A 26,004-nucleotide genomic window follows, 5' to 3' on the forward strand; every position below is an offset into this window, starting at 1 on the left:
CAGACACGCCGCGTGCACTGAGAACTTCCACTTCCACCTCCTCCACGTGTTTCATTCCCTCGTTCAGGGCAGGTGCAGCCAGGGACAGAGATGATGCAGAAAAGAGAGAGATACAAGAGAGGATACAAGAAAATATATATAAATCATTTTGACAGAAGTTACTATATTCTGTCTCATATGTCGCATGAGAGCAGATCATTGAGTCTGCCAGGCTGAAGAACAGCGTCAGTCCACCCTCCTGGAGTGCAGTGTATGCTGTCATTATTGTGAATTCTACCTATTCAAGGAAGCCGTCTAAATTAATTGATCAAAGTATTGAAAACAGGCCACGGCCGATTATACAAAGATTCAACTAGTAGTACCCACACTATACTATACTATTCAACTAGTAGTACCCACACTATACTATACTATTCAACTAGTAGTACCCACACTATACTATACTATTCAACTAGTAGTACCCACACTATACTATACTATTCAACTAGTAGTACCCACACTATACTATACTATTCAACTAGTAGTACCCACACTATACTATACTATTCAACTAGTAGCACCCACACTATACTATACTATTCAACTAGTAGTACCCACACTATACTATACTATTCAACTAGTAGTACCCACACTATACTATACTATTCAACTAGTAGTACCCACACTATACTATACTATTCAACTAGTAGTACCCACACTATACTATACTATTCAACTAGTAGTACCCACACTATACTATACTATTCAACTAGTAGTACCCACAACTATACTATACTATTCAACTAGTAGCACCCACACTATACTATACTATTCAACTAGTAGTACCCACACTATACTATACTATTCAACTAGTAGTACCCACACTATACTATACTATTCAACTAGTAGTACCCACACTATACTATACTATTCAACTAGTAGTACCCACACTATACTATACTATTCAACTAGTAGTACCCACACTATACTATACTATTCAACTAGTAGTACCCACACTATACTATACTATTCAACTAGTAGTACCCACACTATACTATACTATTCAACTAGTAGTACCACACTATACTATACTATTCAACTAGTAGTACCCACACTATACTATACTATTCAACTAGTAGTACCCACACTATACTATACTATTCAACTAGTAGTACCCACACTATACTATTACTATTCAACTAGTAGTACCCACACTATACTATACTATTCAACTAGTAGTACCCACACTATACTATACTATTCAACTAGTAGTACCCACACTATACTATACTATTCAACTAGTAGTACCCACACTATACTATACTATTCAACTAGTAGTACCCACACTATACTATACTATACACTATACTATACACTATACTATTCAACTAGTAGCACACACTATAATATACAGTACACAATGATTCAACTAGTAGTACACACTTCAATCAGTGCCACTGTCTGTAACCTCTAACCCCTCACCTCTCTGTGACCCCTCGCCTCTCTGTGACCCCTCACCTCTCTGTTACCTCTGACCCCTCACCTCTCTGTGACCTCTGACCCCTCACCTCTCTGTGACCCCTCCCCTCTCTGTGACCTCTCACCCCTCCCTGAGAACTCACCTCTCTGTAACCTCTGACCCCTCCCCTCTCTGTGACCTCTGACCCCTCCCTGACCCCTCACCTCTCTGTAACCTCTGACCCCTCCCCTCTCTGTGACCTCTGACCCCTCCCTGACCCCTCACCTCTCTGGCGCCCCTGGATGCTCCGCAGGACCAGGATGTTCTGCTCGTCGGACAGGAACTGCCTCATCTTGTTGAAGGGCTCCTTGCCCCGGATGGTCAGCTTGCTCCAGGGCTTGGGCCGGGCCAGGATCTCGCTGACCGAGCCCTGCGACAGGCCCAGCACGTAGTGTCCGAAGATCCTCTGGCCGATGTTGTGCTTGATCAGCTGCTCCTTGACCTGCCGCGCGATCTCCGACGTGTCCATGTCCTCCGCCCCCCCCACCTCCGACACGCTCCCGGCCCCCTCCGACTGGCAGGGCGAGGGGGCCAAGCCGTTGACGTCCGGGCTCCCCGACGACTGCTGCTGCTGCTGGCTCTGGGGGTGCTGCTGGTGCTGCTGCTGCTGCTGGCTCTGGGGGTGCTGGTGGGCGGTGGGCAGGGGCCCGGGGGCGGCGTAGTGCGCCGGGGAGAAGAGCAGCGCGGGGCCCCCCGAGGCCGACACGGAGTCCTGCAGGGCCTTGGAGTAGAAGGTCTGCATGAGCTGCCGGTGCAGCAGGGAGTTCAGTGCTATCTTGCCCGCCAGGGGAAAGGCAGTGCTGGCCGACGCCATGGAGGCCGAGCCCAAGAAGTCCTGCCTGCCGCCCGCCGACGCCACCCCCGGGAAGTGGTGGGTGCCGTTGGCGGCGGCGACGGGGGGGGCGTCGTCGGAGGCGGCCTTGCCGACGCCCCCCGTGTGCAGGAGGTGGTGAGACGGAGGAGGAGGAGGAGGAGGAGGAGGAGGAGGAGATCCCTGCAGGGTGCTGTTCATGGAGGTGGCGTGGAGGCGCTGAGGCCCGTCCGACGTCTCCTTGACCTTTTGACCCGATGCACCTGCGAGACACGGATCAAACGCATCAGTATCTGATCTACACGGCAAAGAAGTGGAGAGCTACAGGAGACATACTTGATGAATTGAAAATGGGGGACCCTGATGTAAACAAGACGAAAGTCTTTCTCTGGTCTGCATCCCCTTAACAATTGTGTGTATTGAGCCGTACTGTATTGGACCCATTCTGCAATCTGTTAATACAGTTTTCAATCAATCAATCAATCAATCAATCAATCAATCAATCAATCAATCATTCAATCAATCAATCAATCAAGGGATAACAAGAACACGTCCAGGGGAATGGTATCATATACAAACTCAAAGTGAGAGAGAGCTGCCCCGTTGTATGAATTGTTCTATAAAGTATATTTAGAACGGACCTTTGTAAAGAAACTCAAAGTGAGAAGGAGCTGCTCTGGTGTTTCTGTAAAGTCATTCAGAAACTGTGATTGCGCCTTAAGACAAAAAACTGAACATTTTCGAAACGATCTTTTGTTTTTATAAACACTCCATTTGAATGAATGAACACATTTTATGTGTATAGATTGAACTGTTCACAGGGAAGAGGAAGGTGGGAGAGGAAAGGGACAAAGAAAATGAATCAAATATCTCAGTGTCCCCCTAAGAAATTTAAAGGGGGTCATCTTGACCCCTCCCAAGTCATCCTGGCTCAAACACTAACGTTTAGGATTGTAGGAGATCCGGGGCTTAGCCCAGACGGATTTTTTTTACTTCGACACCACAACCTTTAACTTATACCACCACCTTAAAGCGGACAAAAGGCACTAGAGAACACTTAAATTCACACCCTTTAATTAATGAAGCAAACTATAATAATTTATAATAATAATAATAATAATAATACACTGTGTTTATATAGCACCTTTCATACAAGAATTGCAGCTCAAAGTGCTTCACAGCAGTACAAAAAGACAGGCATAAAATGAGCACAACATTGGCAGATCAAGAGCAATGCATAAAGTGCAGACATAAAGCATAAAATAGATAGCAGCAAAATAGACAAAGTCAAGGTAAGACATAGAACATTAAATCACATTGTTTTTCTAAGATCTAGGGTTAACTCGCAGAACGTTGAGCGAAAAACCCGAGTATAGTCGGGTTTTCATCGTTGTTTCTTTTATTCGATATTTCGAGTCATAAAGACATGCCGGCAGCCTGTGTTATCACTGGGGATGGGTCTGAGATCTCAAAAGTCCAATACCGCCGCCTAACACCTTGCGGCCGCTATTGCACTCCATTTGAAACTATGTGGCTTGGTGTCTGTCATTTTGGAAATGACACCAGACCACCCTGAAACTACACTCATATTCACGACGGTATAAAACGGAAATGTATGGATGGAAAAATGATCTGTTTTTTGCATCTTGACCGGAAGAAACTCAATGACAATCGACTATATTATTAGATCCATAGCTATAATATATAATATAGCTTTAGGCCTGCAAACACAGCCACATATCCCCATGTTAAAAGGCGCTGGCCTTTCAACAGTAACAGTAAACAGCGCCATCTGGCACTGAAAGTGTTAATAGGCGTCTTTGTTTACGGTTTGATTATCACTGATACAAAGTAAAATAGTGCAGTGCAATAAAATAGTTGGTAAATAGAATAAAATAATGCAATAGTGCATTGCAATAAAATAGTTATCATCGTATTTTTTCGGGAGGCCGGTAAGGAGTGCATTACAGTAGTCGAGTTGGCTTGAGATAAAGGCATGGATCTGGTTTTCAGCGTCTTTTTGATTTATAAAAGACTTAACTCACTCAAATACAGTTCGCAGCTGGATAGACTACAGATGGAAATTAGCTTCTGCTAAATCTGGTGCAAACATATTTTCATGTAACAATGATTCATTGTCCCAAAAAAAAAAAAAAAAAATTTATAATTATTTTTCTTTTTTTAATAGATTCTGGGCTTTTCAGAAAACATTCGGGGCTTGAGCCCAAGTAGCCACCCCCTAGCCCCGCCCCTGGTTAGGACCTTATCTTTTCTTCTTTGCAACCAGATTGTGCAACACCTGTAACTGCCTTCTCTGGAAGTCTTGCCTACTGCAAAGGGCTGCAGTTGGACTAATGGACTTGCTTTTCTTTTGCTCTCAGGTAGATTTTGAGAATGAAGGTGGTGACATTTCTCCTTGGTTATGTCTAGTAGGTTGGCTTCTGTACCTCATGCTTGAGAGTTTGATGTTTCTACAGAGCTTCACATTAACTGGACGATGCTTGCCTTTCGCTTAGACCAGGTGGAAAAATAATCAAAACATACATAAAGCTCAATATTATATATTTTTTTTTAAAGATTTATCGCTTTATCGCTTTATTGCTACTGGGCAGTCCAGTAGAGAGAGACAGAGGAGGAATGGGAGACAGAGTGGGGGGAAGACATTCGGCAAATAACGGCGGGTTCGGGAGTCGAACCCGGGTCGGCCGTGTCGCGGCTGAGCGCGCTATGTGGTTCGCCACTGGGGCACCCTCAATATTATAATTAAAAAAAATATATATATATTTTTTTACAATGTTTTTATTTCTTTATTAATATTTTTTTATCTTGCTTTTAGGATTTTAGGAAATCCGGTTAAAACGGAGAAATCACACCCCTGACTATTGCACCATTTTACTCTGTCTATTTTAAAACTGCAACAGAATCAAACCATAAACAAGGTGGCCTATTGGGATGTTAGATCCTAATGTGAAAAACTGATTTTATATGTCTGCACTCTATGTGCTCATTTTATGCCGTATGTCTTTTTTCTGTTGCGAAGCACTTTGAGCTGCAATCCTTGTATGAAAGGTGCTGTACACATAACGTTAATTATTATTATTATTATTATTATTATTATTATTATTATTATTATTATTATTATTATTATTATTATTATTATTATTATTATTATTATCATCACATCAAAGTCCTCACAGTCATAATGGACTATATGGTCCCTGAGCCTCACCTCTCTGTGACCTCTAACCCCTCACCTCTCAGTGACCTCACGTCTCTCCCACGAGAGACGGCAGGATCCCTGTGATCAAACCAGGCGTCACGGAGAGGCAGTGCGACGAGGGGATACATGTGTTCCTTAACATCTTCACATGCGTGGGGAACTGACCTACCTCACCATAAACCGTGTGTGTGTGTGTGTATATCTACAACGGTTGGATATATCTGCATATATCCTTGTTCACATACCTGTATATATTATATCAATATCTGATATCCCTGTCCCAACCATAATGTATTTGTATACCTGTATCACTGTATATACTAATACTGTAACACTGTGCATACATCAGATTAGCATTATTATCATACTCAGTAGTACTAATTTATATATAATATTCCAGTTTAATCACTTGTACATTGTATATTGTTAACACTGTTACATTGTCACTGTTGTATTTGCACTCTGGTTGGATGCCAACTTATTTCCATTGTACTGTACTTGAACTGTATGATGACAATACATTTTAATCTAATCTAAAACCGCAAGCCATTCTAACTCCAGTCAGTGGTAAGAATGTTTACACGTCTGTAGAACCTCTCTCTCTCTCTCTCTCTCTCTCTCTCTCTCTCTCTCTCTCTCTCTCTCTCTCTCTCTCTCTCTCTCTCTCTCTCTCTCTCTCTCTCTCTCTCTCTCTCTCTCTCTCTCTCTCTCTCTCTCTCTCTCTCTCTCTCTCTCACACTTTAAATCATGAAGAAGCCGTGGCCTCCAGCCCTACTGTAACTGCATTAGTCAAAAACACAAAATGCAAAACCTGACCTAATCAAGCCCACGATGCAACACAACAGAGTTGTCGTGACAACAGCGCTTCCAAACGGCACGTTTCTGTTTACATTTTACTCAATAAACTATACTCCAGGGCAGTTAACACAACACCATATTTAATCTATTTATTACTAAAAGATTTGCACTACATCCCTACCTGATTTTTGCCGTTTGTACTTTAGTTTGTACTTTAGTTTGTATATTGTATTTATTTGTATAGTGTTTGGTCTTCATTCTCTTGACTTTTAGTGTATGAAGCACAATCTCAGGAGGCTCATACAGAACCAAGCATTTCACTGTAATGTACATGTACCTTATAGGCCTATGTGACAAATAAATCAAAACTTGAAACTTGAAACTTGGGTTCTTTACAAATGTAATATTACAGATGCACCTTCCGAGTCCGAATGCAGTCAATGCTTGAGTCCAAGTCCAAGTCCGAGTCATCAGTGCTCAAGTCCAAGTCGAGTCACGAGTCCTGGAAATCAGTCCAGAACTCAGACTCGAGTCCAAGTCCTCCACTCGAGTACTACAACACTCAGTTCCGCTGCTCCGTGAGCGTGGGAGTATTTTATTTGCAACAATGGAAAGCCAACACACAGCCACCTCGACCACCAAGAAACCAAGAATGAGCTCTGCGTAAAGTCTACATGCTAACTAAGAAAGCAACGACGCTCGATGGAAATGTATTGAAAACACAGAGAGAGTACCGCTTGCAGCCAGCAGGTGTCACCATTACACATTATCACTTTAAGAAAGTTCCAAGAAATCTTGTTTCCGGTCTACAGGTCAAACAATAGAGGCCTTGCACGGAATGTTTGTGTAGTTCTGTATCTTCCAACATGGCTGCATGTAGCCATAACAACCATTGTTTTGCACATGGCAATGGAAGAGACAACGGTTGCCATGTGCTGATATACAGAAACATGGATCTTGTAAACTAGTCACAGTAGAACAGTAATAACATGCGTTTCCAATGTTAAAAAGGGCCCATTGTGAAAATGGCCTTTCTTTTCCTGTGTGTTGCATTGTTTTTACAGAATGAGGGGTTGTCCCAACACTGAGACATTTTTAACATGTGCACCGTGCCTTTTCTGCAGTTCAGCCGTGACAAGAACCCTCCCTCTTGAAATGAGCCATTCAGAACTGCAGCCACAATCGCCATAGTCAATAAGACTTTGTGAGCTTGCATGTATGTGTGTGAAGATATCTTGATGAAAATGTGTGCGTGCAAGATGGCCTCAAGCCCATTGAAAACATGACTGAAACAGAGAGGTATAGATGCTGCTAGAATGCTGAATCTGAGTGTGTTTTTTCAGCACAAAACTCCAAAGACATGTTTAGGGACCTCAGAGACCTATATTAACTTGTTGAAAAGGACTAAAAAAATTTCCCCGTTAAGCTACTTCACCGCCGTGCAGACAGACACGAGGCATCAGGCAGCCACACTGAAAGACAGAGAACTATTATGCAGACATTCCGTGATTACGTTACGCAGTTCGAGAGATTGGGCCTTTTATAAACGGCACCAGGCTAGAACAGAAGGAGAGATAGAGGAGCCCTGACTCTACATCGACCCAAGGTAAAAAATAAAGGAAAAGGGCCCCCCCCCGTCCCCCCCCAATGAAGGCAGCTGGAACGCCTCTCTTCTCTGACTGGCAGAGGCGGCAGAGCCAATTGGGATGACATTTTGGGAGCAGCCAAGGGCAGCATGTGTGTAGAAGAGCAAACTGGGACGGAAGCATGAGCCCCTGGGTGTCATTAACATACAGGATGACCATGAACCACCTCCGCCCGCCCCCCAAACCCCTGGCGCGGACCCCGCCCCCCGTGGGGCCGTCTGTCCGCGGGTCCACTGGACAGCGTATAGCGGTGCGGGTCAGGGCTCGGTTCATTACGAGGTCCTATATCGTGATGCTCGGAGGTTATATCCACTTTTTTTTGATTTTTTTTTTATAACCTTTATTTAGATCCTCTGAGGTTATGGAGGGCGGAGTCTCGTTTTCAATGATGCCGATGATGTTTTTAAAAGCATAATTTTAAAATGCCCACAATGTCACCAGGGAGATAATATATGCAAAGTGCTTTGTAGGTTATTCCACAAATCCGGAGCATAAAATCTAAACGCAGTCTGTTCGAGTTCGGAATTGACCCGAGGAACATGCAGTGTAAGATAAAATAAGATAATATAAGATAAGATAATATAAGATAATATAAGATAAGATAAGATATTCCTTTATTGATCCCCTTGGGGAAATCCAGGAGTGATGCATTAATCCAGTAATCCAGTCCTGCAAGCAGGTTTGATAAGATCCTACATTGAGGAACATGTAGTGTAATCCAGTCCTGGGAGCAGGTTTGATAAACTCCTACATTGAGGAACATGTAGTGTGATCCAGTCCTGGGAGCAGGTTTGATAAGATCCTATATTGAGGAACATGTAGTGTAATCCAGTCCTGGGAGCAGGTTTGATAAACTCCTACATTGAGGAACATGTAGTGTGATCCAGTCCTGAGAGCAGGTTTGATAAGATCCTATATTGAGGAACATGTAGTGTAATCCAGTCCTGAGAGCAGGTTTGATAAGATCCTATATTGAGGAACATGTAGTGTAATCCAGTCCTGGGAGCAGGTTTGATAAACTCCTACATTGAGGAACATGTAGTGTGATCCAGTCCTGAGAGCAGGTTTGATAAGATCCTATATTGAGGAACATGTAGTGTAATCCAGTCCTGAGAGCAGGTTTGATAAGATCCTATATTGAGGAACATGTAGTGTAATCCAGTCCTGGGAGCAGGTTTGATAAACTCCTACATTGAGGAACATGTAGTGTAATCCAGTCCTGAGAGCAGGTTTTATAAGATCCTTGATAAGGTTTGACAGTGTCGACTGCAGCGGCTATTCTTCCTCAAACCGGATCTGACGACCACAGGTGCGATGGATCCACTCTACTCGTCACCCTCAGTTGACCGGCATCTAACCTGGCCCGCTCTACTTCAACTGGACCCGAGCGGTTCTCCTGCCCCCTGGGGAATATGACTCTGACACTTTGAGCTCCGAGCCTCGACTTTTAGCCTTTATCTTATTTTCATACCAGCGCTCGTATTGCAAAGCTTTTTTTTTGGTTCTTATCTCTATTTATTAAAATTGTTAAATGTTCTCTATTGTACTTTAGATACTATTGCTACCATGTATGTATGTATATGTGTTTCTTTACATGTATATATACATACATACCAAGTACTCGCCTGTTCTATTCTCCATCCATCTATCATCCATAGCAACACTATATTATCACCGACATCCTGTTGGGGGATCCCCCTTTGAACCTCCCATCTGAGGTTTCTCTCCTCCACGCCGCCTGTGGTGTTTTTTCCCCCCATGTTGCTAGGTTTTTAGTGAGTCGTTCCTTATCTTCATTGGGGAAAAGTCTGGAAGTGTCGCATATTTGGATTTCATGGTGGTTTTTGTTCTTGATCTATTGTGATGTTTCTTCTTGACTCGTACAGCCCATGGGGGCAATTCCACGTGACCTTGGGCTATACAAATAAATTAGATCTGATTTGATTTGAAAGAATTGCTACCATATTAAAGGCTGTTCCAAAGAAACACACAGAGGAAGCCTGAAGGTCCCTCCCTCGCTCATCTCCTAGAGGAGATACTGTATGTGTCCTCGTGCAGACGTGTTTTTAGAAGATCTCCAACGTAGGCTGTTAAACGTATACAGAGTATCTGCAGGTTTCAACAAGTTCAATTTAAGACTTTTTAAGACCACTTAAGAGTAAAATGAATACCAATTTCACGACCATACTAGCAAAAAAAAACGAAACAAAAAAACACATAGCGACACTGAACTGGTGACTGCACTTCATATAAGCTCTCGCCAGACGCACCAAGCTCCCGGTAGCCCCGCTGAAAACATATAAAAAAATGTCATATATTTAATATTATTTCATTTCCCGACAGCCGGGTTGCCCCCCAAACCTTTTAAGGCCTTAAATTGAGATAATCTTTTTACATTTATAAATAATACATCCACAGAGCTCATAGAAAATTGTGGAATAAAAGTATTGCGTTCCCCCCAAAACCTTATTGATTTATTAAAAATATGTTTTTGCGGGTCCAAAAATGAATGTTGTTGTTTACATGTTGCGTGCATGTATCCCCTCCCTACTGTACTTCCCATTTTCCCCACGTGGAATTCACCTGAGTGGATGAATGACACACTGGTGATCTAGTGGCTGAATGTTAACTATAGCACCTTTAAACAGGTTCCAGAGAGAATGTTAACTATAGCACCTGGACAAGAGGCAGGGGAACTATGTGAGAATGCTGTTCATCGACTACAGCTCAGCATTCAATACCATAGTCCCCTCCAAACTCATAGCCAAGCTCAGGGACCTGGGCTTGAACTATGACCTCTGCCAGTGGGTCTTGGACTTCCTGACGGGCAGACCCCAGGTGGTAAGAGCAGGCAACTGCACCTCCTCATCCATCACGCTCAACATAGGGGCCCCCCAGGGCTGTGTTCTGAGCCCCCTCCTCTACTCCCTGTACACACATGACTGCGTGGCACAGCGGAACAACAACACAATCATCAAATTTGCTGATGACACAGTAGTGGTGGGCCTGATCTCTGCCAACGACGAGAGGGCCTACCTGGAAGAGGTAGAGAATCTGTCACAGTGGTGTCAGGAGAACTGCCTCTCCCTGAACGTCAGCAAAACAAAAGAGATGATTGTGGACTTCAGGAGGTCGGGGGTCAAGGACTACAGCCCCCTCAGCATCGACGGGGCACCGGTTGAGAGAGTGAACAGTTTCAAGTACCTCGGAGGACTTGACATGGACCACACACATTGACAGTGTTGTGAAGAAGGCACGACAACGCCTCTACTTCCTCAGGCGCCTAAGGAAGTTCCAAGTCAGTCAGAAGATCCTCAAGAACTTCTACTCATGTACAATAGAGAGCATCCTGACTGGCAACATCACCTCCTGGTTTGGGAATAGCACTGCACAAGACCGTAGCAGACTACAAAGAGTGACACGTTCAGCCGAACGCACAATTGGAGGGGGGCTTCCCACCCTCCAGAACATTTACAACAAGCGGTGCAGGGGTAAGGCTAAGATAATCATCAAGGACTCCAGCCACCCGAACAACTGCCTCTTTGAACTGCTGCGGTCAGGCAAGCGATACCGGAGTCTTAAGGCGAGCACAGAAAGACTCAGAAGAAGCTTCTATCCCCAGGCCATCAGGCTGCTCAACGAACAATAAACACTATGCAACAACCATCAAATGCACACAGCACACACACCCACACGCACACACTCACTTTAAACAAACAACACACTGCAGCACCCACTCTCCACACTTTAGATCACCTAAACACACTTTATATTTATTGGTAAAGGATTTGCACTACAACTCGTACATCTTACTGTAAATTGTACCTAAATTGTACCTCATCCCATTTCTGCTTTGCACTATATAGTATTGTATATTAGTACATTGCATAGTATATTGTATATTGTATGGTAACTCAGTTACTTCTACTCTGCATCGAACATTGTACATATGTCTATACTGAACACTGTGACCTCTATTTTTACTTCTATTTTACATGCTATACTATTTTATTTCATACTTATCTTGTCTAGCACAGTATCTGGAGCAGTAAGAAGCATTTTGTATAAAAGTATTCTGTACTTCTGTATGACAACTATTAAAGAAACTTGAAACTTGAACTTGAAACTTTAAACAGGTTCCACAGAGAATGTTAACTATATAGCACCTTTAAACAGGTTCCACAGAGAATGTTAACTATAGCACCTTTAAACAGGTTCTACAGATAATGTTAACTATAGCACATTTAAACAGGTTCCACAGATAATGTTAACTATAGCACATTTAAACAGGTTCCACAGATAATGTTAACTATAGCACCTTTAAACAGGTTCCACAGAGAATGTTAACTATAGCACCTTTAAACAGGTTCCACAGAGCAAATGACGTGGTGAAGTGAGTTCCCGATGGAAAGAAATCAACCACGTTAAAAGGTTCTGGATACACACTGCACTGAATAGTTTAGTTCAGACAAATAGAGATAAATCACCTTATTTCGACTAAGGACCAAATCCAAGCCAAAGTTGTGATTTATTAATCTTCTTTACGTTTAAGAGCATTTCCATGAATTTCTCCAATCTTCTGTGAGTAAAAGTGTGCCGTAAAAGTGAACACCAATTTGTATCATTAGCCTAAGTATGAATGTTATAGGTATGACCTCCATCTGTTTTTCTCATCGCCTTCGAACGAAGGAGTCGGAAGTTGATCAATGAGGCCCCAGTGCACACTGCTACGCAGAGAGTTGGACGACGTTCCACTGTCAAACTGCCCAAACAGGAAGCAAACTAACCACTACTATCTTTACTCGTATTATTTACCCTTGACATATTGAATATATAATATTATATTATTGTTCCCCCCATATTTTATTTGTGTCTTTTATAAATAAGAACTGAAAGTTTGTTGAATATTTTTTAATAAGTAATAGTGTCGTTCCAGTGTCTGAGTGAATGGCCAGCGCTGAACCGTAAGGTCTGAGTGAATGGCCAGCCCTGAACCATAAGGTCTGAGTGAATGGCCAGCGCTGAACCATAAGGTCTGAGTGAATGGCCAGTGCTGAACCATAAGGTCTGAGTGAATGGCCAGCGCTGAACCATAAGGTCTGAGTGAATGGCCAGCGCTGAACCGTAAGGTCTGAGTGAATGGCCAGCCCTGAACCATACGGTCTGAGTGAATGGCCAGCGCTGAACCATACGGTCTGAGTGAATGGCCAGCGCTGAACCATAAGGTCTGAGTGAATGGCCAGCGCTGAACCATACGGTCTGAGTGAATGGCCAGCGCTGAACCATAAGGTCTGAGTGAATGGCCAGCGCTGAACCGTATGGTCTGAGTGAATGGCCAGCGCTGAACCATAAGGTCTGAGTGAATGGCCAGCGCTGAACCATATGGTCTGAGTGAATGGCCAGCGCTGAATCGTAAGGTCTGAGTGAATGGCCAGCGCTGAACCATACGGTCTGAGTGAATGGTCAGCGCTGAACCATAAGGTCTGAGTGAATGGTCAGCGCTGAACCGTATGGTCTGAGTGAATGGTCAGCGCTGAACCGTATGGTCTGAGTGAATGGCCAGCGCTGAACCATAAGGTCTGAGTGAATGGCCAGCGCTGAACCGTAAGGTCTGAGTGAATGGCCAGCACTGAACCATAAGGTCTGAGTGAATGGCCAGCGCTGAACCATAAGGTCTGAGTGAATGGTCAGCGCTGAACCGTATGGTCTGAGTGAATGGTCAGCGCTGAACCATAAGGTCTGAGTGAATGGTCAGCGCTGAACCGTATGGTCTGAGTGAATGGCCAGCGCTGAACCGTAAGGTCTGAGTGAATGGCCAGCGCTGAACCGTATGGTCTGAGTGAATGGTCAGCGCTGAACCATGACAGAGCCTTCAGCGTGTACGACCCCTACCCTCTGGAACTCTCTCCCCACTGAAATCCGCAACGCCCCAACCCTGGACACTTTCAAAACTGCTCTCAAAACACACCTCTTCACCAAGGCTTTTCCCCATTAGTTAGTTTAGATTAGATTAGGTTCATTATCCCTTTACCTGCCCTCATCCCCCCCCTTTCCCCCTATTGCCCCCTTTCCCTAGCCCTCTTGATTGTGAAGCGACCTTGGGTTTCCTGAAAGGCGCTATAGACATTTGATTTATTATTATTATATGGTCTGAGGGAATGGCCAGCGCTGAACCCTATGGTCTGAGTGAATGGCCAGCGCTGAACAACACCAGCCAGCTTCATTATGCATTTCATATGATGCATGTGTCCTTGTTCAGAAGGACACTGAATCCTTCTGTTGTATTAATAATTATGGTTCAATGAAATGATGCAGGGCTTTCCATAAACAATGGTATAGGGGCACAGCGGCCCTATGACTATTAATAATAATATATCTTTTTATTATAATTGTCTTTTGCAGTGAAAGCTTGGGGCTTAGAAACAGACAGATCATTGTCTATTATACAACGGCATGCAAATTTCTCGATTCTGATTGGCTGAAACAGTCATTTTACACGTCTTTATTGGCAACAATTCCACGCTGCTGGCCCAGGACCCGCCCACAACCGAACCACATCACATCACTCCGCCGGATCACAAGAAGGTGGACAATAATCTTTACAAATGGATATGTTGATAGCGACTAAACGACTAAATATCAAGCGATTCTGTCACAGAGAATGTCTTAGTCGTTTAAACAATGTTGGATGATGTAATTGATGGGTCTTGAATCATTCTGTAACAAAAGAAAAATCGCGGATTGATTGATTGATTAATTTTCAATTTTTTTTTCAATTTCTTTTTCCTTTCGACTGTCAGCGCTCGCTCTAGTCTCCACCCACCGCCACACACCCCCCCCCCCACACACACACACACACACACACACACACACACACACGCACACACACACACGCACACACACACACGCACACACACACACACACACACTCTGCCTGCAACGCGGGGGATAGTCAGAGAGCTGGGTGCTGCGCTGTTCTAATCTAAGTGAGCATGGCCTATTGAGTTGATTGATTGATTGATTGCTAATTTTATTACTGTATGCTTGGTTTCCAACTGGTTACGTTTAGGCCCTCTACAGTAGGTTTAAAAAAATTAATAAAAGAATAGGGCGAAGAAAACGTTTTTTTCCTATAGGGCAAAGAAAACGTTTTAATTTGTTTTACCTACTTTATATAGAAGCATCTAAGAATGAAGTTCTATGGAAAGTAGGTCTGCATTCCCTTAACAATTGTGTGTATTGAGCCGTACTGTATTGTACCCATTCTGCATCTGGTAATAAAATTTTCAATCAATCATTCCAATAATACACAGTTGGATGTGTTAGTTGGTTGGATGCACTTCAAGCTGCTTCCACATGGAGGCAACTTGTCTTTTTTGTAGTTGTGGGAACTACTTTTTCTGGCGGATGGTTTTTTCAATAAATCTTCGATTAATGTGTGTTTATTGTATAGAAATAAGGTTGGATGAATCTGGCAGTTGTATAAAAGCTTTACACCACTTGCAGTCGTGATTTGTGAACAATAAACCATGCCTAGGGGGGTCTAACGACCACCCCTAGGCATGGTTTATTGTTTACAAACCACTCCTGCGCGTGATGTAATGCTTAAATACATGATGCTCCGTCCCATTGTGTGTGTGTGTGTGTGTGTGTGTGTGTGTGTGTGTGTGTGTGTGTTCATGTTCAACGTTAAACTATTGTGCAACCTTACACTTAAATAAATAACCTACCCCTGCGTTTGCTTCTTTATTGCAATTAATTTCCCCTCCCGAACGGGGGGCACAGCCAGACCCCCCCCCCACCCCCCTAGTTGAGCCTCAGCACCATCTTGTTTGAACATCCCGGGGAAAGTCCTGTGATGTAGATGGGAAAAAAACAGGAATCCCTACTGAAATTCCTATTGCTATTTTATATAATTTCATTGAGCTGTAATTAAGGCAAGGATTCAGTGTCCTCCGATGATGACATCACTGGAGGACATTATTGACTCCCAATGATATGTGTGAGATAATGTGCAAAATAAAATATGTGCAACATAAGCTATTGTGCCCCTTTTAATAGCCGATGCGTTCCTTTTATTGGCCGATGCGTTCCTTTTCATGTGCTATTTTTACCAGGGGGGGCTCTTTATCGCCAAAATAGAAGCGTCTTTTCCTCTCAGCTCAACAGCTCTGTTGTCTGAGATAACTGGCAGTGTTTCCTGTCTGCCAAGCAGACTTCCTGTCTGGAAGCCCTGGAGGCTACCGATGCACAGATGTAAGGAACTAAAAGAGATCCCTGTGGTTTTATAGCTGCAGTCAGTCAGCCACACACACACACACACACACACACACACACACACACACACACACACACACACACACACACACACACACACACACACACACACACACACACACACACACACACACACACACACACACACACACACACACACACACACACACACACACACACCATTTACACTGACTGGCATGATCCCAGAGACAGTCTATATAATGGGAAGACCGATCACTGTGGTAGTTTAACCAGAGACAGTCTATATAATGAGGAGACAGAGCACTGTGGTAGTTTAACCAGAGACAGTCTATATAATGAGACAGATCACTGTGGTAGTTTAACCAGAGACAGTCTATATAATGAGACAGATCACTGTGGCAGTTTAACCAGAGACAGTCTATATAATGAGACAGATCACTGTGGTAGTTTAACCAGAGACAGTCTATATAATGAGACAGATCACTGTGGCAGTTTAACCAGAGACAGTCTATATAATGAGACAGATCACTGTGGCAGTTTAACCAGAGACAGTCTATATAATGAGACAGATCACTGTGGCAGTTTAACCAGAGACAGTCTATATAATGAGACAGATCACTGTGGCAGTTTAACCAGAGACAGTCTATATAATGAGACAGATCACTGTGGCAGTTTAACCAGAGACAGTCTATATAATGAGACAGAGCACTGTGGTAGTTTAACCAGAGACAGTCTATATAATGAGACAGATCACTGTGGCAGTTTAACCAGAGACAGTCTATATAATGAGACAGATCACTGTGGCAGTTTAACCAGAGACAGTCTATATAATGAGACAGAGCACTGTGGTAGTTTAACCAGAGACAGTCTATATAATGAGACAGAGCACTGTGGTAGTTTAACCAGAGACAGTCTATATAATGAGGAGACATAGCACTGTGGTAGTTTACCCAGAGACAGTATATAGAATGAGATAGATCACTGTGGTAGTTTAACCAGAGACAGTCTATATAATGAGGAGACAGAGCACTGTGGTAGTTTAACCAGAGACAGTCTATATAATGAGATGGATCACTGTGGTAGTTTAACCAGAGACCGTCTATATAATGACAGATCACTGTGGTAGTTTAACCAGAGACAGTCTATATAATGAGGAGACAGAGCACTGTGGTAGTTTAACCAGAGACAGTCTATATAATGAGACAGATCACTGTGGTAGTTTAACCAGAGACAGTCTATATAATGAGGAGACAGATCACTGTGGTAGTTTAACCAGAGACAGTCTATATAATGAGACAGATCACTGTGGTAGTTTAACCAGAGACAGTCTATATAATGAGACAGATCACTGTGGCAGTTTAACCAGAGACAGTCTATATAATGAGACAGATCACTGTGGTAGTTTAACCAGAGACAGTCTATATAATGAGACAGATCACTGTGGCAGTTTAACCAGAGACAGTCTATATAATGAGACAGATCACTGTGGCAGTTTAACCAGAGACAGTCTATATAATGAGACAGAGCACTGTGGTAGTTTAACCAGAGACAGTCTATATAATGAGACAGATCACTGTGGCAGTTTAACCAGAGACAGTCTATATAATGAGACAGATCACTGTGGCAGTTTAACCAGAGACAGTCTATATAATGAGACAGAGCACTGTGGTAGTTTAACCAGAGACAGTCTGTATAATGAGCAGACAGAAGCATTGTGGTAGTTTAACCAGAGACAGAGATGTGTAGAAGTTGGTCTACGTGGGAAAAGGGCTTTTTTCTTCTGTGTTGTCAGTAATTTACCTGTGACTTCAAATGAAGAAAGACGATGACATGTACCGACAGATTCTTAGATACGGATGAATCCCATTTCAAAGAGATGAGGACTAGTCCTGTTATCCCGTTATCAAAATAAGTCAGAGTGAACTGACTTCTCCTTAGACAGACTTTGAAAATCCTAACGTTAACTTTCTCATCCTTCCTGCTAGGGTCTGGATACATTTTCTGTCAAATCTATTCATTCAGGCAGTGGATCTTCTTTCAAATTCAAATACAGAACACGTTTTGGTAAAAGAACGTTTTAGTTTCTTTGTATAAATATTGTGTTTTCTTCTCTCTTCCCCTGTTAAATATGAAAGGTGACGCAGTAACACCCTGACTCCTAACATTATGTAATGCATGTGTACATATGTATGTGTGTTCAACTATGTGCATAATGCCAACATGTATATTTTTCTTGTATGTGGTTATACAGAAAACCCACAATACAAATAAATAAATACATAAATATGTCCCTGTAACTTGTAATTCTAAGTCTCTCTAGACATTAGCAACTTCAGAGGCCAGAGAGTGGGACCTATAAACACATTTACCATCCAATAGCATTGTGAGGCTGAACAACAGGACCCATTGACCCATTGATGTAAATGTACTTATAAAACATTTACAGACTTTTTTTTTTTTTTTTTTTAATAGCTAAAAGCTAAAAGTGATGTTGTAACTTTGCAACCGGAGGCCTCACAGGGTTAATGCGGTCATGGCTGGCCTGGCTGAGCTCTGCAGCGCGGGGGCAGGTGACTGTGGTGTGGGTGGCTTCCTGGCTCACATAGCTCTCTGCATGTCAAGGCATGTGGATGAGATAATGTCTTTGAGCTCAATGGAGGAGTACTTTGCCCTCCGTTGCTTTGATGAGGAGAACCAAATATCAGCCCCCAATCCTGCAGCTTGCCATGGATGAAAGGAAGAATTGCTATCTGTCTACCGGTTGTATTTGTGTGTGTGTGTGTGTTGGAGGTTGTTTTCCCATCCATGCGGGGACCAAATAGGGGCCCCGAAGGATTCTTTTTCTCATCTTTCTATCCTTGTGGGGACATTGGTGGGACCTTACAAGGTCGGGGCTTATGGTTAGGAATAGGGTTAAAGGGACACGCCAACATTATGGGAAATGACCATCTTCTCCAGAGTCAGACAAGAAGATGAAGACAGACAGATACCGGTTTCCTCTCTGTGCGTTCAGTAGAAAGCTATCCGGCTGCAAGCTAGCCTAGCTCAGCACAAATGAATGGAAGCAGATATGGACCACTAGCCTTAGCCTAGCTTAAAACTCCGGGAGAGGTGTTTTTGGTCAACAGCTAGGCTAGTGGTCCGTTTCCGCATCCATTCATTTGTGCTAAGCTAGGCTATCTGGTCGGTATCCGCTTCCATTCACTGTGCTAAGCTAGGCTAGCTTGCAGATGGAGTCTTCTACTGAACGCACACAGAGGAAACTGATATCTGTTTTTATTTTAGTTGCTATAGAAACTTCAGAATGTTACCTTTCAAAAGAGACCAGACTCGTGCATGTGCTATAAGTATAAAGCTAAACTAAGTCGTCAAAAACAAAAACAAAAATGGCCCCGTTTTTGCCTGATGCGGTATAGTGAGGGTTAAGGTTAGGGTCGAGGAAATTAAACCAGTCAATGGACAGTTTGCATGATGATAGTAAAACAGCTGTGAATGTGTCTGTGTGTGTGTGCGTGCACGCGGGAGCGTGTGTGTCTGTGTGTGTATGTGTCTGTGTGTGTCTGTGTGTGTGCGTGCGTGCACTGTGCGTACACGCGTGAGTGTCTGTCTGTGTGTGTGGTGTGTCTGTGTGTGTGTGTGTGTGCACGCGCGTGTGTGTGTGTCTGTGTGTGTATGTGCATGCACGCGCGTGTGTGTGTCTGTGTGTGTATGTGTCTGTGTGTGTCTGTGTGTGTGCGTGCACTGTGCGTACACGCGTGAGTGTCTGTCTGTGTGTGTGGTGTGTCTGTGTGTGTGTGTGTGCGTGCGTTTGTGTGCGTGTCTCTGTGTGTGTGGTGTGTCTGTGTGTGTGTCTGTGTGTGTGTGTGTGTGTGTGTGTGTGCACACGCGTGTGTCTGTGTGTGTGTGTGTCCGTGAACTCACCGGTCAGCTCGTTGTTGTTCAGCCGCAGAGCGAATCTGTCAGACTGCAGGCTTCTGCTTTTCTCCAGCAGCGATACGTCAGGCTTAGTTTCCTGAGGAGAACGTGAGGAAGACAGTCAGGACACATGATGAAGACAGTCAGGACACGTGATGAAGACAGTCAGGACACGTGATGAAGACAGTCAGGACACATGATGAAGACAGTCAGGACACGTGATGAAGACAGTCAGGACACGTGATGAAGACAGTCAGGACACGTGATGAAGACAGTCAGGACACGTGATGAAGACAGTCAGGACACATGATGAAGACAGTCAGGACACGTGATGAAGACAGTCAGGACACATGATGAAGACAGTCAGGACATGTGATGAAGACAGTCAGGACACGTGATGAAGACAGTCAGGACACGTGATGAAGACAGTCAGGACACGTGATGAAGACAGTCAGGACACGTGATGAAGACAGTCAGGACACATGATGAAGACAGTCAGGACACGTGATGAAGACAGTCAGGACACGTGATGAAGACAGTCAGGACACATGATGAAGACAGTCAGGACACGTGATGAAGACAGTCAGGACACGTGATGAAGACAGTCACATGATGAAGACAGTCAGGACACGTGATGAAGACAGTCAGGACACGTGATGAAGACAGTCAGGACACGTGATGAAGACAGTCAGGACACGTGATGAAGACAGTCAGGACACGTGATGAAGACAGTCACATGAAGAAGACAGTCAGGACACGTGATGAAGACAGTCAGGACACGTGATGAAGACAGTCAGGACACATGATGAAGACAGTCAGGACACGTGATGAAGACAGTCAGGACACGTGATGAAGACAGTCACATGAAGAAGACAGTCAGGACACGTGATGAAGACAGTCAGGACACATGATGAAGACAGTCAGGACACACATGATGAAGACAGTCAGGACACGTGATGAAGACAGTCAGGACACGTGATGAAGACAGTCAGGACACGTGATGAAGACAGTCAGGACACGTGATGAAGACGTGATGAAGACAGTCAGGACACGTGATGAAGACAGTCAGGACACGTGATGAAGACAGTCAGGACACGTGATGAAGACAGTCAGGACACGTGATGAAGACAGACAGTCAGGACACGTGATGAAGACAGTCAGGACACGTGATGAAGACAGTCAGGACACGTGATGAAGACAGTCAGGACACGTGATGAAGACAGTCACATGATGAAGACAGTCAGGACACGTGATGAAGACAGTCAGGACACGTGATGAAGACAGTCAGGACACGTGATGAAGACAGTCACATGATGAAGACAGTCAGGACACGTGATGAAGACAGTCAGGACACATGATGAAGACAGTCAGGACACGTGATGAAGACAGTCAGGACACGTGATGAAGACAGTCAGGACACGTGATGAAGACAGTCAGGACACGTGATGAAGACAGTCAGGACACGTGATGAAGACAGTCAGGACACGTGATGAAGACAGTCAGGACACGTGATGAAGACAGGACACATGATGAAGACAGTCAGGACACGTGATGAAGACAGTCAGGACACATGATGAAGACAGTCAGGACACGTGATGAAGACAGTCAGGACACATGATGAAGACAGTCAGGACACATGATGAAGACAGGACATATGATGAAGACAGTCAGGACACGTGATGAAGACAGTCAGGACACGTGATGAAGACAGTCAGGACACGTGATGAAGACAGTCAGGACACGTGATGAAGACAGTCAGGACACGTGATGAAGACAGTCAGGACACGTGATGAAGACAGTCACATGATGAAGACAGTCAGGACACGTGATGAAGACAGTCAGGACACATGATGAAGACAGTCAGGACACATGATGAAGACAGTCAGGACACGTGATGAAGACAGTCAGGACACGTGATGAAGACAGTCAGGACACGTGATGAAGACAGTCAGGACACGTGATGAAGACAGACAGTCAGGACACGTGATGAAGACAGTCAGGACACGTGATGAAGACAGTCAGGACACGTGATGAAGACAGTCAGGACACGTGATGAAGACAGTCACATGATGAAGACAGTCACATGATGAAGACAGTCAGGACACGTGATGAAGACAGTCACATGATGAAGACAGTCAGGACACGTGATGAAGACAGTCAGGACACATGATGAAGACAGTCAGGACACGTGATGAAGACAGTCAGGACACGTGATGAAGACAGTCAGGACACGTGATGAAGACAGTCAGGACACGTGATGAAGACAGTCAGGACACGTGATGAAGACAGTCAGGACACGTGATGAAGACAGGACACATGATGAAGACAGTCAGGACACGTGATGAAGACAGTCAGGACACATGATGAAGACAGTCAGGACACGTGATGAAGACAGTCAGGACACATGATGAAGACAGTCAGGACACATGATGAAGACAGTCAGGACACGTGATGAAGACAGTCAGGACACATGATGAAGACAGTCAGGACACGTGATGAAGACAGTCAGGACACATGATGAAGACAGTCAGGACACATGATGAAGACAGTCAGGACACGTGATGAAGACAGTCAGGATGAAGACAGTCAGGACACGTGATGAAGACAGTCAGGACACGTGATGAAGACAGACAGGACACGTGATGAAGACAGTCAGGACACATGATGAAGACAGTCAGGACACGTGATGAAGACAGTCAGGACACGTGATGAAGACAGTCAGGACACGTGATGAAGACAGTCAGGACACGTGATGAAGACAGTCAGGACACGTGATGAAGACAGTCAGGACACGTGATGAAGACAGTCAGGACACATGATGAAGACAGTCAGGACACGTGATGAAGACAGTCAGGACACGTGATGAAGACAGTCAGGACACGTGATGAAGACAGTCAGGACACGTGATGAAGACAGGACACGTGATGAAGACAGACACGTGATGAAGACAGTCAGGACACGTGATGAAGACAGTCAGGACACGTGATGAAGACAGTCAGGACACGTGATGAAGACAGTCACGTGATGAAGACAGTCAGGACACGTGATGAAGACAGTCAGGACACGTGATGAAGACAGTCAGGACACGTGATGAAGACAGTCAGGACACGTGATGAAGACAGTCAGGACACATGATGAAGACAGTCAGGATAAAGAAAGAAGACAGAAAGCACTCATCCACATCACTTCACTTCCTTAATCCGGTGATCATTCCCTTACCTTCCCCGAGGAGTAGTTCGATGAGCCAAACTCCATCGACTTGAGGATACTGTGGTGTGTGGAGAGAAGAAATCATTTTCACAAGACTCGCTAAAGCTCTCTCTCTCAAAGGAGGGAATCTGTCTGTCGATCAGGCGAAGGGAAATAACTCAACACAGGATCCCTGGACTCCATTCAGACAAACTCTAAAAAATCCAATCATTCAATCACGATGGTCATCATATATAACGCCTTTGATGCCAATTGGATTCCAAATATCATTGTCGATAAAAAGGAGAAGCTTTTCATTAAAATATCTGGGCAGCGTTCCCCCGGTGTCGATGTACCTTACGGTTCTACACAGGTTCCTAAGGTGTAGCTTTGAAAAGGAGCTTCTCCGGAGTCTCCCAGACTATGCCTCAACAGTTCCTTAACCCACACGACCGTTGGTCGTGTGATAGTAAAGGGTTCACCTTCTGTTGTGTGGCAGTGAAAGGGTTAACCGGCTGTTGTGTGGCAGTGAAAGGGTTAACCTTATGTGAATTGTCGCAGTGAAAGGGTTAACCGTTTTTTTTGGTAGTGCGGCAGTGAAAGGGTTAAGAGACGGTGGAGCTGTCCTTCACTGTGGTGCTGAAGAGTGGACCGATCAATGCCACGCAAATCGATTGTCTCATTTGCATAGAATCAAGAATCAAGAGGTTTATTTGTCACATACACACCAGGGCATACAGTGAAATGCGGGGGGTCTTGCCCGCATTGATTCTGCAAAATACAATAATAAAATAGAATAAAATAGGCACAGAAAAAATTTAATAGATAAGACACAAGATATGCTTGGTAAAAAAAAGGACATGCTAGGTTCCTGAGGCTTATGAATGAAGTTTTAATATAAAAAGTGTCGTCATAATCATTTTACAACAATCTAATATGGCAGAAGAGGAAGCTATACGTACTAAAGATCATCTGTTAATCCCTGTTAAGAGTCAAGATTAGATTAGATTAGATTAGCCGCACCTTGTACTATACTTGTACATTGTATATTGCTGTTGCACTTTACTGTTACATTTGCACTCTGGTCAGATGCCAAACTTCTTTTCGTTGTACTGTACTTGTGCTGCATAATGACAATACATTTTAATCTAATCTAATCTAATCTAATCTAATCTAAAAGGTCAAATGTGAATCTGTTTTTCTCATACAAGATACAACCAAAGCAAGATATCTACTGATTCCCGCTGCAAAAATGATCTTAGATGAAAGGCAAAAGCGTGTTTGTGGAAATTGATTAATCCTATGTTGGGTATGCAATTCGGTTTTTAACCTCATCAGTGGTGAAAAGAAGGTGGTAAATGAAATAATTGGCAAAGCATTTGATAAGTCTAGTCTGCCCAGCAAACATTCTCTGCTCAGTCAATGACATCACTGAGGTGTGTTCCATTTTCACAGTTTTCCTCCCCTCGATCACTCGCCCCCTTGCTCAGATGAATAGAAGGCCTTCATCGTAATACTAGAGAGGGCTCACTTAAAGGGAAACGAAGGGGACAGGCATATGAAAGAAGTGAATAGAACACACAGAGTTCATCTGCAAGACGCCAGCAGAGGGAATAATATAATAATATCATAATATAACACAGTCTGTTCATTATTTACGTTCTAGACAGACGTTTATGGATGGCTTTTACATTTGCCTAGGATAATTCGGACAAGCAATGCACGCTAACAAAAATATTAGCCTGAATGTAATAATATGATAAAAATTTTCTGCACAGAAATGTTGTTTTGATCATTCATTTTCACGAGGTAGGGTAATAGATCTACTATTGCAACTGTCAATTTGAAAAGCATAATGTTTGTCTAATCAGGCTAAAACTGTGACAGGATGAGCACATCGCTAAGGGTTAGGAGTGCCTCAGACCACCTTCTAAAGGTACACCTTTCAAAAGGTATTCCTTAGCTAAGGGGGCTCTGGGAAACAGCTCGACAACTAAAGGAAGACCAAAATGTAGACTTCACGATACACTTAGCACTAAGGAGGCTTTGGGAAACAGCTCGACAACTAAAGGAAGACCTAAAAGACTTCATGATGCACTTTGCACTAAGGAAGCTCTGGGAAACAGCTCGACAACTAAAGGAAGACCTACTCTAAAGGTAGACCTTACGATGCAAGTAACACTAAGGAGGCTCTTGGAAAAAACTCAACAACTAAAGAAAGACCTAAAGAAAGACCTAAAGGTAGACTTTACAATGCACATACAGTAGCATTAAGGAGGCTCTGGGAATTCCTTCTACAGGCTATCAATACACATTCCAGCAAGCAGCTCTTGGCTGGCCATCACAGCGGTAATATAAGAAGTAACAAATAGCTCTATTGACTGATGTCACATTCAATAAACCTCCAATTTGGAATATCACCGTGCAAACCAAGTGAACTAAACGAACGCCCAGATGGGGACGCCGGCCGCGGACCGGTGGCGATTATTAAATCCTGGCAAGAATTTACGACCAAATCTAAAAACATTAGCGGCACGTCCCGATTAGCTCATCACTCAACCCTTAACTGGGTTTACGGTCTTTGATGCGAGGCGGAGGAGCACAGAGAGGCACAGAGACGCGCGGCAGACGACAAAGGAAGCCAGTGTCTTGCGCTCGTATTCCACAG

The 26,004-nt window shown here is 43.8% G+C and overlaps 1 protein-coding gene across 1 annotated transcript in view; it reads right to left on the reverse strand.

Moving 5' to 3' along the window:
• The window catches only part of cux1a (cut-like homeobox 1a), a gene marked incomplete at its 5' end in the record, with an annotated part of 168,706 nt that overhangs the window by 80,748 nt on the left and 61,954 nt on the right, over positions 1-26,004 (reverse strand). The window contains 3 exon segments of the mRNA XM_084320602.1: positions 1,724-2,572; positions 20,154-20,244; positions 23,367-23,415. Coding sequence (XP_084176728.1) covers positions 1,724-2,572; positions 20,154-20,244; positions 23,367-23,415 — 989 coding nt within the window.

This window comes from Notolepis coatsorum, assembly GCF_963971535.1.
Source record: "Notolepis coatsorum genome assembly, chromosome: 8".
Taxonomy (NCBI): domain Eukaryota; kingdom Metazoa; phylum Chordata; class Actinopteri; order Aulopiformes; family Paralepididae; genus Notolepis; species Notolepis coatsorum.